General features: G+C 43.0%; 1 protein-coding gene across 1 annotated transcript in view; it reads left to right on the top strand.

Annotated features, from left to right (window-relative positions):
- The window catches only part of kcnh1a (potassium voltage-gated channel, subfamily H (eag-related), member 1a), a 94,473-nt gene extending 86,082 nt beyond the window's left edge, over positions 1–8,391 (top strand). Inside the window, exons 15-16 of the mRNA XM_064933998.1 lie at positions 7,429–7,839; positions 7,942–8,391. Coding sequence (XP_064790070.1) covers positions 7,429–7,839; positions 7,942–8,391 — 861 coding nt within the window. The remainder of the gene's footprint in view (positions 1–7,428; positions 7,840–7,941) is intronic.
- Positions 8,392–13,183: the final 4,792 nt, after the last annotated feature.

Genomic DNA, 13,183 nt, shown 5'->3' with positions numbered 1-13,183 from the left:
CTGGCTAGGCCACTCCAGGACCTTGAAATGCTTCTTACGAAGCCACTCCTTCGTTGCCCGGGCTGTGTGTTTCATTGCCATGCCGAAAGACCCAGCCACGTTTCATCTTGAATGTCCTTGCTGATGGAAGGTTTTCACTCAAAATCTCATGATAGATGGCCCCATTCATTCTTTCCTTAACACGGATCAGTCGTCCTGGTCCCTTTGCAGAAAAACAGCCCCAAAGCATGATGTTTCCACCACCATGCTTCACAGTAGGTATGGTGTTCTTTGGATGCAACTCAGAATTCTTTGTCCTCCAAACACGACGAGTTGAGTTTTTACCAAAAAGTTTGGTTTCATCTGACCATATGACATTTCCCAATCTTCTTCTGGAACATCCAAATGCTCTCTAGCAAACTTCAGACGGGCCTGGACATGTACTGGCTTAAGCAGGGGGACACGTCTGGCACTGCAGGATTTGAGTCCCTGGCGGCACAGTGTGTTACTGATGGTAGGCTTTGCTACTTTGGTTCCAGCTCTCTGCAGGTCATTCACTAGGTCCCCCCGTGTGGTTCTGGGATTTTTGCTCACCGTTCTTGTGATCATTTTGACCCCACGGGGTGAGATCTTGCGTGGAGCCCCAGATCGAGGGAGATTGTCAGTGGTCTTGAATGTCTTCCATTTCCTAATAATTGCTCCCACAGTTGATTTCTTCAAACCAAGCTGCTTACCTATTGCAGATTCAGTTTTCCCAGCCTGGTGCAGGTCTACAATTTTGTTTCTGGTGTCCTTTGACAGCTCTTTGGTCTTGGCCATAGTAGAGTTTGGAGTGTGACTGTTTGAGGTTGTGGACAGGTGTCTTTTATACTGATAACAAGTTCAAACAGGTGCCATTAATACAGGTAACGGGTAGAGGACAGAGGAGCCTCTTAAAGAAGAAGTTACAGGTCTGTGAGAGCCAGAAATCCTGCTTGTTTGTAGGTGACCAAATACTTATTTTCCACCATAATTTGCAAATAAATTCATAAAAAATCCTACAATATGATTTTCTGGATTTCTTTTCCTCATTTTGTCTGTCATAATTGAAGTGTACCTATGATGAAAATTATAGACCTCATCTTTTTAAGTGGGAGAACTTACACAATTGGTGGCTGACTAAATACTTTTTTGCCCCACTGTAGAAAGAGATATGCTTGACCTTATATTATCCATTTAGGTTCGCTCATGCTTGAGTGAGTAGAAGATTTGTTTGTTTCCAGAACCACTCAGTTAAAAAATTTTACCGGGTCAGGATGACTAAGATGGAATTTCAAATAATAGATATCTATGATTTCTCAATGACATTCAAGTTGGCCAAGGAACAGGAAAGCAATAATGTTTTGCACAAAAAATATACAGCATTCTGAGAAATGTATTAAATTCTAGAGAGCTGGGAAGGAGCTGCAGGAAGTAAACAACCAGGCTGGCAGAATGAGGAGATATGAGTTTAATAAGACAATCCAGTGTGTGTGTGCGCACGTGTGTGCATGTGAGGCTGTGGAGGAGAGCATCAATAAAAGCTTCAATGCAAGAAGCAATTACAATCGGCAGCAGTGTTCGGGAAAAAGCGAACCGAAGCAAAATGCCCAATTCTGAGGAGACAGAGGAGGACGACAATTTGTGACCATCAATCTTGGTCTACCGTCACAGTTATAGGGAAAATGAATGAACCGTAGTAATGAAAATTATATCCTTCCACGATTAGGTTGGTGGATAAATGTATGGTTGCAATATTGTCACCTAGCTATCTTCCCCAAGGGAAGAACTGGTTGCAATTATCCCCTTGCAACCCGATTTCAACCTATAAATGGGTTACCTTGATATACAACCAGATTCAAACTAATTCTGGTAACTTGTTGTAGTAATGGTGTCAATTCAAATGAAAAATAAAGTCACACTCATCTCTCCTTGTTGTGGATGTCATTCAAACAGCTTTGCCCGCTGGGTTCCTTCTTTTATTTAACCCTAGTTTGGACTTCTGCGCTTGTGAATGGCAGATTTCTGTTAAGCTCTGCTTTGGAAGAAATCAAAGGACCACATTTTAAATTACATAGACAACATGTCAGTTTAAAGACAGCTTTATGACAAAGGATTGGTGTGACATGTCACAGCAGCAGAGTAGCTTAACCAGTAGGGAAGTGTATTAACTTCTGTGTGAGTGGATACATGAGCAATATCAGGCCTGTGATTGTATCCCAAATGTCACACTATTCCCTATATAGTGCACTGCGTTTGACCAGGGCCCATAGATCTATAGAGAATATGGTGCCATTTGGGACACGAACTGTGTAAGATATAGAGGACGTTTGAGAGGATCAGTTTGAGCAAGGTGTGGCGCAGAATCACTAATCTTGATCATATAATGAGTAGTTGTTTGTGATGCAACATGATTTGTAGATCAGTAAATCTGCACAGTCTAACTGCAGGGTAGTCGATTGCAAAGGCTCACACACTCTGCCACTGCCTTCTCTTGCCCTTGCCTGTACATCTTCAGGCCAGCATGACCCGACTCATGCTAATGCTAGTGCTTATCCCATGCTGGTCCAGGCAGGAACACTCAGCATCTTCATTCTCGCCTCAGCATCTTTGAACCAGGGCTTGGAGCCCGGTGGTTAGTGGTTTATTCTGTGTGTGTGTGCGCACTCCCACAGAGCTTCAGATGGTGTTTGTCAGGCAGTGATATATGGGCAGTGGGCGTGCTGGGTGGGAGGTGGTGCTGGTTGAGGTACTGTGGTCTGGGTAGGGGGTGGTGGGTGGTAGAGGGGTACTGTGGTGTTTCACCCTGCTCTCTCTATACTGCTGTCAGCATGGATGAGAGAGAGCCAAAGGCCATGCTAGACAACAAAGCCTAACAATAAACTGCACACAGGTAGAGAGAGAGAGAGAGTCCACTCCCTATGGCTCTGTTAGGCCAAACAAGGGAGGAGAGAAAGAAACTCCATTGTTGGGATCAAGCTCAGCTATCACACTTAGAGACGTTGTCATACAATATACTCTGTCTCATTTGGTTTTAGTCCAACAGATTGATATGGTGTAAGTTAAACCTCCCAGCTAATGCAGTTGTCATTTGTATCTCCCTTTGTAACAGCATTCAGGGCAAAGGCAGGGAGACATTACTAGTGTCACACATCAAAGCATATAATATGGCTAATGAGCCTCTGAAGACATCATGAATACACTACAGCATCAAACTACTCTGTGGTATGTTATGGCTGAGTGGACCCATCTTTGGATGGCAAGTTTTAGAAGATGGAATACACTGTTGTCATTGCCATGGATACAAGGAAGTCGTGAGTTGTCCATGCCCATTAATCTATCAAAGAGAATCAAAATTATACTGCTTGATTTGCCTTTGGGGTTCTTCTACACATTCAAATGAGTTGGGTTTGGGTGCAGTATTACTCTGAGTTTGGCTACATTTTATATTATGATATACATAAACTGTACTTAAATGACCATGGCGGTTGTTTTGTCTAAGTTTTTCAGAGGTCACTGAGCAGACTGGATTTGGTCTGTGTTAGCTTGAGTGGTTTATGAGGCAGGAGAAGGCTTTGTTAGCATAGCGTTCCCATGAGAAAGTAAGTCTTGAGCCAGAGGCGAGTTCTGAACTTTCAGACAGCGTCATAGGAGTTCCTTCTTAGCCTGACATATACTGACTGAGCAAGCGTATTTTCAAAAACACACAAGCACACACACTAACACAAACAGACACCCTCTCTCAAACACCCACACACGCAAGCACACAGACACTTCTGCTACTATGGCTTTAGCACACCCTCACTTGCAGACCTGGTTCTGACAACCTCTGGGCATATAGCGGGAGGTGATGTGTGTGTTACTCTTGTCTGTGTACAGTGCAATCTAAAGATAAAAGTGCAACACTAACTCCTTAATACCTCAGGCCACAATGTTTCATTGTCCACAACACTATTGTCTTGACTTTTCTGTACACAGCAAGGCACCGGTTCCTCCCTTGAGGTGATATGAAATATTGAAGCAAACCAACAAAGCAGAAAGCAACAACAAAGAGTTAGATGCAATATGTTTTCTTGCATACTGTATGTCCAGTATTGTTGTCTATATTTGTATCTAATTAATAAATCAGGTTGTGTGTGTAAATATACTTCTTTATACTTCAGGGCCCAGCGGGGCATCAACTAGCAGGGTCAATTAGAGCTGCCAAAGTATGGTACACGCTGAGGCAGGTATTGTTGATGAGAGTCAGACTGGAATATGTACAGGCCGCAATTGCCAGGGAAAGCTTCACTAGGCTTGTGCTGCTTTCGCTCTCCCTTGGTTGGTACACTTGATGACATTGTTTTGACCAGATGGATGAATGTGGATGGAATTATCGGGGGGAAGGCTTGCTAGCTAGCTACTCCATGCACTGCTAACTTGAAGTAGTCAGGCGAGACACATGGCAATGATAGCTGGTAGCCAGGTATGGAGAAACAGAACGCTTTATTTACCAGGGGAGTGGGATGCTAGCTAAACAGGGATGCTAGCTAATTAGCTGGCTATCACCACCTAGGTGACAATAACTAGCTAGCCAAGCGCTTGTTAATGCCAAGTGCTGGCTCGTGTGTAAACCAAGCGACTCGAGGTAAAAGGCACAGCTAAGTGTATCTTTTACATGGGAATGTAAAAGGATGGTGCTTCAATGGTGGGGTAACAGACTTGAAGAAACAGCATGAGTTTGCCAAGCAAACCGAATGGGGCTTAGCCCAGAGGTTGCTCGCAAAGATACTCAACTGTTCAGCTAGTTAACTTTGAATGGTAGGGACAGATGGAGAGGTAGTGACTACGATTAGAATTTGCTAAAACTAGTGGAAACCTGCTCTTAGCTTGATGCTAAAGCAGTGGAGCTAGCAAGCCAACAGCACTAAGTGTGTGCAGGGTACGCTACAGGTACTGTAGCTAGCTGACGACAAACAGGGTTACTGAAATACAGGTGTGCCAAACTTGTAGCGGTCCTACTTGTAGCAGTCCTGCTTCAACAAGGTACTGAGTAAAGGATCTGAATACTTGTAAATATGATTATTTTATTTAAAAATAAATGTTTACCACTTTTTTCGTGGTATCCAATTGGTAGTTACAGTCTTGTCTCATCGCTACAACTCCCGTACAGACTCGAGAGAGAGGTGAAGGTCGAGCGTCCTCCGAAACAAAACCCAGCCAAGCCGCACTGCTTCTTGACACAATGCCCAGTTAATCCAGAAAGCCAGCCGCAACATGTCGGAGGAAACACCGTACACCTGGCGAGTGTGTCTGTGCACTGTGCCCGGCCCGCCACAGGAGTCGTTAGTGCGCGATGGGACAAGGACATCCCTGACGGACAAACCCTCCCCTAACCCGGACAATTGTGCGCCACCCCATGGGTCTCCCGGTCGCGACCGGCTGCGACTGAGTCTGGACTTGAACCCAGAATATCTAGTGGCACAGCTAGCACTGCGATTTGTTTTTATTTATTACATTTTTTAATTTAACCTTTATTTAACTAGGCAAGTCAGTTAAGAACCAATTCTTATTTACAATGATGGGGAACAGTGGGTTAATTGCTTTGTTCAGGGGCAGATTTTTACCTTGTCAGCTCGGGGATTCAATCCAGAAACCTTTCGGTGGCCCAACGCTCTAACCACTAGGCTACCTGCTCCCCCAAAGCAATGCAGTGCCTTAGACCACTCGGGAGGCATAAATGTGATATTTCATATATTTTTGTTATATATCTTATTTAAAAATGTCTAAAGAACTGTTTTTTGTTTACTGTTTTTTTTTGTCATTATGGGGTATTGCGTGTAGATTGATGAGAAAATATATTTTTTAATACATTTTAAATTAAGGCTGTAACAAAATGTGGAAAAAGTCAAGGGGCCTAAATACTTTCCGAATGCACTGTATATGCCTTTTCATCTCTCCTTCTCTGACTCTCACACACACAACAATCAGCCTGCTCTTTCTTCACTCCATCCATAGTGTTTCCCTAATACAAAGCTATGGGTACAGTTATAAAACTCATACTTGATACTCAATACATCCATCTGAGCCAAGCGTGCCATGCAGCTGGGCAGGGTATGACAGGGGTCAGAACATTAATGGAATATTGGTCAGGGTGACTAGGATTTGAGGTGGTGGGAGGACAATTTGTCTGTGATAATATTTCCTATTTAGTGCACTATTTTGGACCATGGCCCATAGGACTCTGGTCAAAACTAGTGCACTATGTAGGGAATAGGGTGCTAAAATGGAACTTATCCTTACATCACCAGTAATGTGACTATTATGTCATGAAGATTTGATTGAATTATCCTATCTGTAAATACACCAGTGGTCTTGATGAAACAGTTCCTCATCTCTCAAGAGACGATGTCACACCTCGGAAACAAATTCAATTAAGCCTTTACTGTGGTAATCTTATGCCGCTTGAAATGTGTTGTGCAATCATGGTTTAAATCAGGGGTGTGATACCAGCCCGCGAGGGGGGTCCAATCCGGCCCGTGGGTGGCTTGAGTCAAATATTATTTGTATTTATTTATGGGGGGAGGTTTCTTTACTGTGTCCAGCTTGTTAATAATTACTGAAATGAAAACTAGACAGTCAAAGAGCATAGAACATTCCAGAAACAATTATCTTGCTAATTTTGAGGGTGAGGAAATACAAGACATTTTCAGTGCTGCCCTCCAGACGTAGAGTGAAGACTGAATACGGCTCCCAGGGATAAATTTGCTTGATACTCCTGTATATAACACAATCTGTGGGACAACATTTTCTATGTGAGGTACTCGATCAACATAAATACACCTAAATATTTTTCTCTCATCAAAATGTCACCCAGAATAAGCTGAAATGTCTGCTTTGTGTTTTGGTTAATGGTCTACTAAAGAATGAATGAGTTTCAGTAGAGAAAAATTCACTGGCGCTAGAAACGAGAGAAGCCATTTATATTTCATGATTTCCTTTGAGGGACTCAGCAAAAGGCATTATTTGCTGTGTTTTCTATAAAATGGGTTTAAATTAGTGATGAGGGGGGTGTGCAGCACAGCACTTTCATGCCTTAAGCGCCATTGCTGTATGCTTACCTACTTTAGGTACTTACCTGCGTGATAGTCGGACCTGTCAGAGGCTCATCGAACAGAGCTGAATTTGGTGCAGAACGTAGTTCACTATACACACATTTACATGTATTTTCACTTACCTAGACAGACTGTTTTAAAGTGCATATTCAGGTTATTTGGTTCATTTAAGCAACTTCTGGTTAGGTTAGACAGCCCAGCCAACTCACAGCAAAGGCTACATAACACAGGATTGAGTTCATGGTATCACAGTTCTGTTCTCAGGCAAGCTATCGTAGAGTACGTGCAAACAAAAACAAGTTTAATTTAACTAATCAAGAGTCTTGTTTCTCTACAGATTGTGTTCAGAAAAATCAGCGATGTGAAACGGGAGGAAGAGGAGCGACTGAGACGAAAGAATGAAGCACCCCTTAATCTCCCGCCGGACCACCCGGTGCGTCGGCTCTTCCAGCGGTTCCGTCAGCAGAAGGAGGCCCGTATACATCAGGAGCAGGCCAACCCATCCGATGACATGGAGAGAGGTCAAACCGTGAATGTCGAGCCCACTCCCATCCATGAAATCATCGCCACCACCAGCATTGTCACTGTTACCGAAAGCCCAGCCACACCCATTTTGGCCTCCACAATCTCCAGCCCGTCAGACAAAGCCAAGCTCCAGGCCCCGTCTCTCCGAGTGTTCGAGCCGGCCAGGGTCAAAGGCTGGGGACGCTTCAAGGACTCCATGACCAAGGAGTCCAACTGGAACAAGGTATGAAACCTAAAATATTTGGGCCAGGATTCAGTTTGTCGAGAACGCGCCTCGGTTGAAGCCAGCCATCTTCATTAATACATTCTGTTCTTAATTTCCAAGGTGTCCAAAGCAGAGTCCATGGAGACGCTACCCGAGCGGACTAAGGCAGGGGCAGCCCACGAGTCCCAGACCTCGCTGAAGAAAACCGACTCGTGTGACAGCGGCATCACCAAGAGCGATCTGCGTCTAGACAACGTGGGGGACAGCTCCCGCACCACAGGCACCACACCACAGGACCGCAGCCCTATGGCACCCCCTGAGGTGGCCAAGCAGCACGCCTTCTACCCCATCCCAGAGCAGACTCTCCAGGCTTCTGTTCTGGAGCTCAAGCTGGAGCTCAAAGAGGACTTGAAGGCCTTAAACACCCGCATGGCTGGCCTGGAGGCCCAGCTAGCAGAGGCTCTGAAGCTCCTCAAGGTCCAAAGGAGAGCTTCTAGCTCCCCCAAGCCTCTTTTTGAGATCTCTAGACCCACCACACCAGACTCGGACAAGGAGGACATATTTTCATAGAAGCAAAAAGGGACTTACGTTGAGAGCGTGAAGACAGGCAACAGATTCAGAAAATCTTTGTCCCAATACTGGGCAATTTGGTCACAGGGCCACAGATTCTGGGAGTTGTTGGTGTATCTCAGCTGAGGCCATTTATTGTCCTTCACCTTGCCGATGCCTGTGAAAGCAGCAGATGACGGAGCTACGATGCTGTTAATTTAACGAGGATCTGGTGGTTTTACCCGTGGGCTATGGAACCTTGGAGTTGATCCCATCGGTCATTTTGGAGAATCTGGGGTGTGCGCAGTGAAAGGGGTCTAGGTGCACTGCAGTGACCTTTAGACCACCATGGGTTTGGCTACCCCCTCTGTGACCCACAGACACAGGTTCACAGCTGTACTCTTGTGTTCTCCTGGTCTGCTTGTGCACATCAGCTGCATATTTAAGTTTCTACTTTTTTCCACCAGTCCATGGAGTTCAAGAGCAGAGCAGCAACAGATTCATTATTATTCATTATCCTTGTAGATCTCCAATGGGACCACTATCTTTAGTGGTTCTCAGAGTATGGTATCTATAAGGGGTGAATCCATCTTTTGCTTTTCCACTATCTTTGAACCATCAGTGCGCAATGCATTCTGGATGTATTCACGATGTCATTCTATCACCGTGTAATACTTTACAAGACTTTATGCATACCTTGGTGTTGCCTTTATAAATACAAAAAGGATATAGAAACATTCAGCACAGGTGATACTGTATATTGAGCTTTGCACTTGCTATAAGCATTCAATATAGATCTTGCTCCTGACAATGCATTACACACAGATGGTTCACAGAACGTATTACAGTAGGTTGTTTTTACTACTATACTCTGTAATAATTGGATCACCTTGTAGCCATCTTCTTTAAACCAGACGAAGGAGGCTGTGTTGACAAATCAGAGTTCAGGACCATTAGGTTTCAACCAATCAATCTTTTGGTCTGTACGCAGAGAACCCTGACTTGCCAATCAAAGACCAGCATGGTCTTTTGAAAGAACTCCAACCCCCTTTTAGACTGACTGACCATCACCGTATGTCTTATCAGATCGAACAGAGAACTGCTATCTATAGCCAAGAAACAACCACCTTTGTTGACTGGTTCGTCTTTATTCTTGGCCGATGGTTACAGTGCTGGGAAATACTCTTAAGGAACTGCGTCAGTTGCACTAACAACGCTCCATCATGGCGACATGTTGTGTTGTTTGGATGTGGAGGTTGTATTATTTAACTGATTCTTAGTTTATGTTTGTCAAACATGGCTCTCTGACACTGTACATGTGAAACGAATAGAAAAAGTATTTCAACATTTACTGTGTAACTGGGTCTTCCAAAAAACATACTTTTTCAAGACACTTCTCACTGCAAAGTATGACTTGCTGCATGACTTGCGTTGATCGACATACATCACTGCTTGGCCTTGCAGTTTTCCATAGGCTAGCCTACTGAATGCTCATGCTTGGAACTCCATTACTGAATATCAAAGGCAAACAGAACATTGAGGCCTATGAATTAGTAATCGATGTACATTTTTTAAATCTAATTTATATCCAGGACATGTTGATCTCCTTCTGTCTGGAACTTTCACTAATTGGAACCTAGCGGTTCCAAAGTTTTCACGTCTTCAATGGTGTGGGCACCTTCAATGGGTTTCATTAATTTGAGACCTAAGCCTAATCACATCGAAGCCGTATCATGTTAATATTTGAAAATATTATGATCTTAATGTTAACTGCTGCCAAAGTTCCTCCCATCACTATATGGGACCAACTGGCGTTTGGGCCCTGGTTTGCCACAAGACAGTGTTAGCCTGAGCTTAAGCATAGCCATTAGTTCGGTAAGCCAATGCGAGTCTTCAGGTCTCAGGCAAGGTTACTCATCCCGTGAGTGGGGTTTACTAAACCAGCTTCATTACATATACATGTAATTCATTATTAGTCTTAGGTGAGGTATCCACTAATGGTTGTGTTTTCATTGAGCTACATAATGGCAACATTGTGTTACATAACAGCTGAAATGTGCTAAGTAGCCTGCAAATGGCTAGAAACAGACAGCTGCAACACCGCACTCCATTAAGTTTTCACTTTCAATTCATGCAATTTATTAGTGACAAATTGTCTTAAAGTATGTACAGTTGAAGTCGGACATTTACATACACTTAGGTTGGAGTCATTAAAACTATTTTTTCAACTGTTCCACAAATTTCTTGAAAACAAACTATAGTTGTGGCAAGTCGGTTAGAACATCTACTAAGTCATTTTTCCAACAATTGTTTATAGACAGATTATTTCACTTATAATTCACTGTATCACAATTCCAGTGGGTCAGAATTTAACATATATTAAGTTGACTGTGCCTTTAAACAGCTTGGAAAATCCCAGAAAAGGATGTCATGGCTTTAGAAGCTTCTGATAGGCTAATTGACATTATTTGAGTCAATTGGAGGTGTGCCTGTGGATGTATTTCAAGGCCTACCTTCAAACTCAGTGCCTCTTTGCCTGACATCATGGGAAAATCAAAAGAAATCAGCCAAGACCTCAGAAAATAAATTGTAGACCTCTACAAGTCTGGTTCATCCTTGGGAGCAATTTACAAACGCTTGAAGGTACCACATTCATCTGTACAAACAATAGCACGCAAGTATAAACACCATGGGACCACGCAGCCATCACACCGCTCAGGGAGGAGACACGTTCTGTCTCCTAGAGATGAACGTACTTTGGTGTGAAAAGTGCAAATCAATCCCAGAACAACAGCAAAGGACCTTGTGAAGATTCTGGAGAAAACAGGTACAAAAGTATCTATATCCACAGTAAAACGAGTCCTATATCGACATAACCTGAAAGGCCGCTCAGCAAGGAAGAAGCCACTCCTCCAAAACCACCATAAAAAAGCCTGACTATGGTTTGCAACTGCACATGGGGACAAAGATTGTACTTTTTGGAGAAATGTCCTCTGGTCTGATGAAACAAAAATAGAACGGTTTGGCCATAATGATATGTTTGAAGGAAAAAGGGGAGGCTTGCAAGCTGAAGAACACTACACCATCCCAACTGTGAAGCACGGGGGTGGCAGCATCATATTGTGGGGGTGCTTTGCTGCAGGAGGGACTGGTGCACTTCACAAAATAGATGGCATCACGAGGGAGGAAAATTATGTGAATATATTGAAGCAACATCTCAAGACATCAGTCAGGAAGTTAAAACTTGGTCGCAAATGGGTCTTCCAAATGGACAATGAGCCCAAGCGTACTTCCAAAGTTGTGGCAAAATGGCTTAAGTACAACAAAGTCAAGGTATTGGAGTGGCCATCACAAAGCCATCACAAAATTTGTGGGCAGAACTGAAAAAACGTGTGCGAGCAAGGAGGCCTTACAAACCTGACTCAGTTACATCAGGAGGAATGGGCCAAAATTCACCCAACTTATTGTGCGAAGCTTGTGGAAGGCTACCCGAAATGTTTGACCCCATTTAAACAATTTAAAGGCAATGCTACCATTTTTTTAAATTTGACCTTTATTTAACTAGGCAAGTCAGTTAAGAACAAATTCTTATTTTCAATGATGGCCTAGGAACAGTGGGCTAACTGCCTGTTCAGGGGCAGATCAACAGATTTGTACCTTGTCAGCTTGGGGGTTTGAACTTGCAACCTTCCGGTTACTAGTCCAATGCTCTAACCTCTAGGCTACCCTGCCTCCCCTAATTGAGTGTATGTAAACTTCTGACCCACTGGTAATGTGATGAAATAAATAAAAGCTGAAATAAATATTTATTTCTGCTATTATTCTGACATTTCACATTCTTAAAATAAAGTGGTGATCCTAACTGATATAAGACAGGGAATCTTTTCTAGGATTAAATGTCAGGAATTCTGAAAAACGGAGTTTAAATGTATTTGGCTAAGGTGTATGTAAACTTCCGACTAAGAGGGGGAAAAAAACAGGTCTCTCTCTGCAGTAACAATGCATTAACTAAATCAAACCCATATCGTGATCGTGTTACATCAGGCTATTAGCCTGTTACCTTATTTCGCCTTAAATTATTTCAGATACAGGAGGAAGAAATTGTGTGAACCCTTTGAAATTACCTGAATTTCTGCATAAATTTGACCTGATGTTGATCTAGTTCACAACAATGGACAAACAGTGTGCTTAAACTAATAACACACAAATTATTGTATTTTTCTTATCTATATTGAATACATCAGTCATAGTGTAGGTTGGGAAAAGTATGTGAACTTTGGAGTCAGGAGTCATTTAACCTGGAGTCTAATCAATGAGACGAGTTGGATATGTTGGTTAGACATGCCCTGCCCTATAAAAAACATTTACAAAATTTGAGTTTGCTATTCACAAGATGCATTTCCTGATGTGAACTATGCCTCAAACAAATGAGATCTCAGAAGACCTAAGATTAAGAATTGGGTTACAAAAGACAAATAGTAAGACAAATAGTCTATAAATGGAGAAAGTTCAGCACTGTTGCTACTCTCCCTAGGAGTGGCCGTCCTGCAAAGATAACCTCATTGAGCATTCTGTGCTGTGCTCTTACAGTTAAGAATCCAAGAGTGTCAGCTAAAGACTTACAGAAATCTCTGTAATATGCTAACATCCCTTTTGACGAGTCTATATGTGAAACACTAAACAAGAATGGTGTTCATTGGAGGACACCACCGGAGAACACATTGCTGCACGTCTGAAGTTCGCAAAAGAGCACCTGGATGTTCCACAGCGCTACTGGCAAAATATTCTGTGGATAGATAAAACTAAAGTTGAG

The sequence above is a fragment of the Oncorhynchus masou genome, chromosome 24 (assembly GCF_036934945.1).
Source record: "Oncorhynchus masou masou isolate Uvic2021 chromosome 24, UVic_Omas_1.1, whole genome shotgun sequence".
NCBI lineage: Eukaryota > Metazoa > Chordata > Actinopteri > Salmoniformes > Salmonidae > Oncorhynchus > Oncorhynchus masou.
Note: the sequence above shows the minus strand (reverse complement) of the source record. Positions and strands in the feature narration are given on the sequence as shown.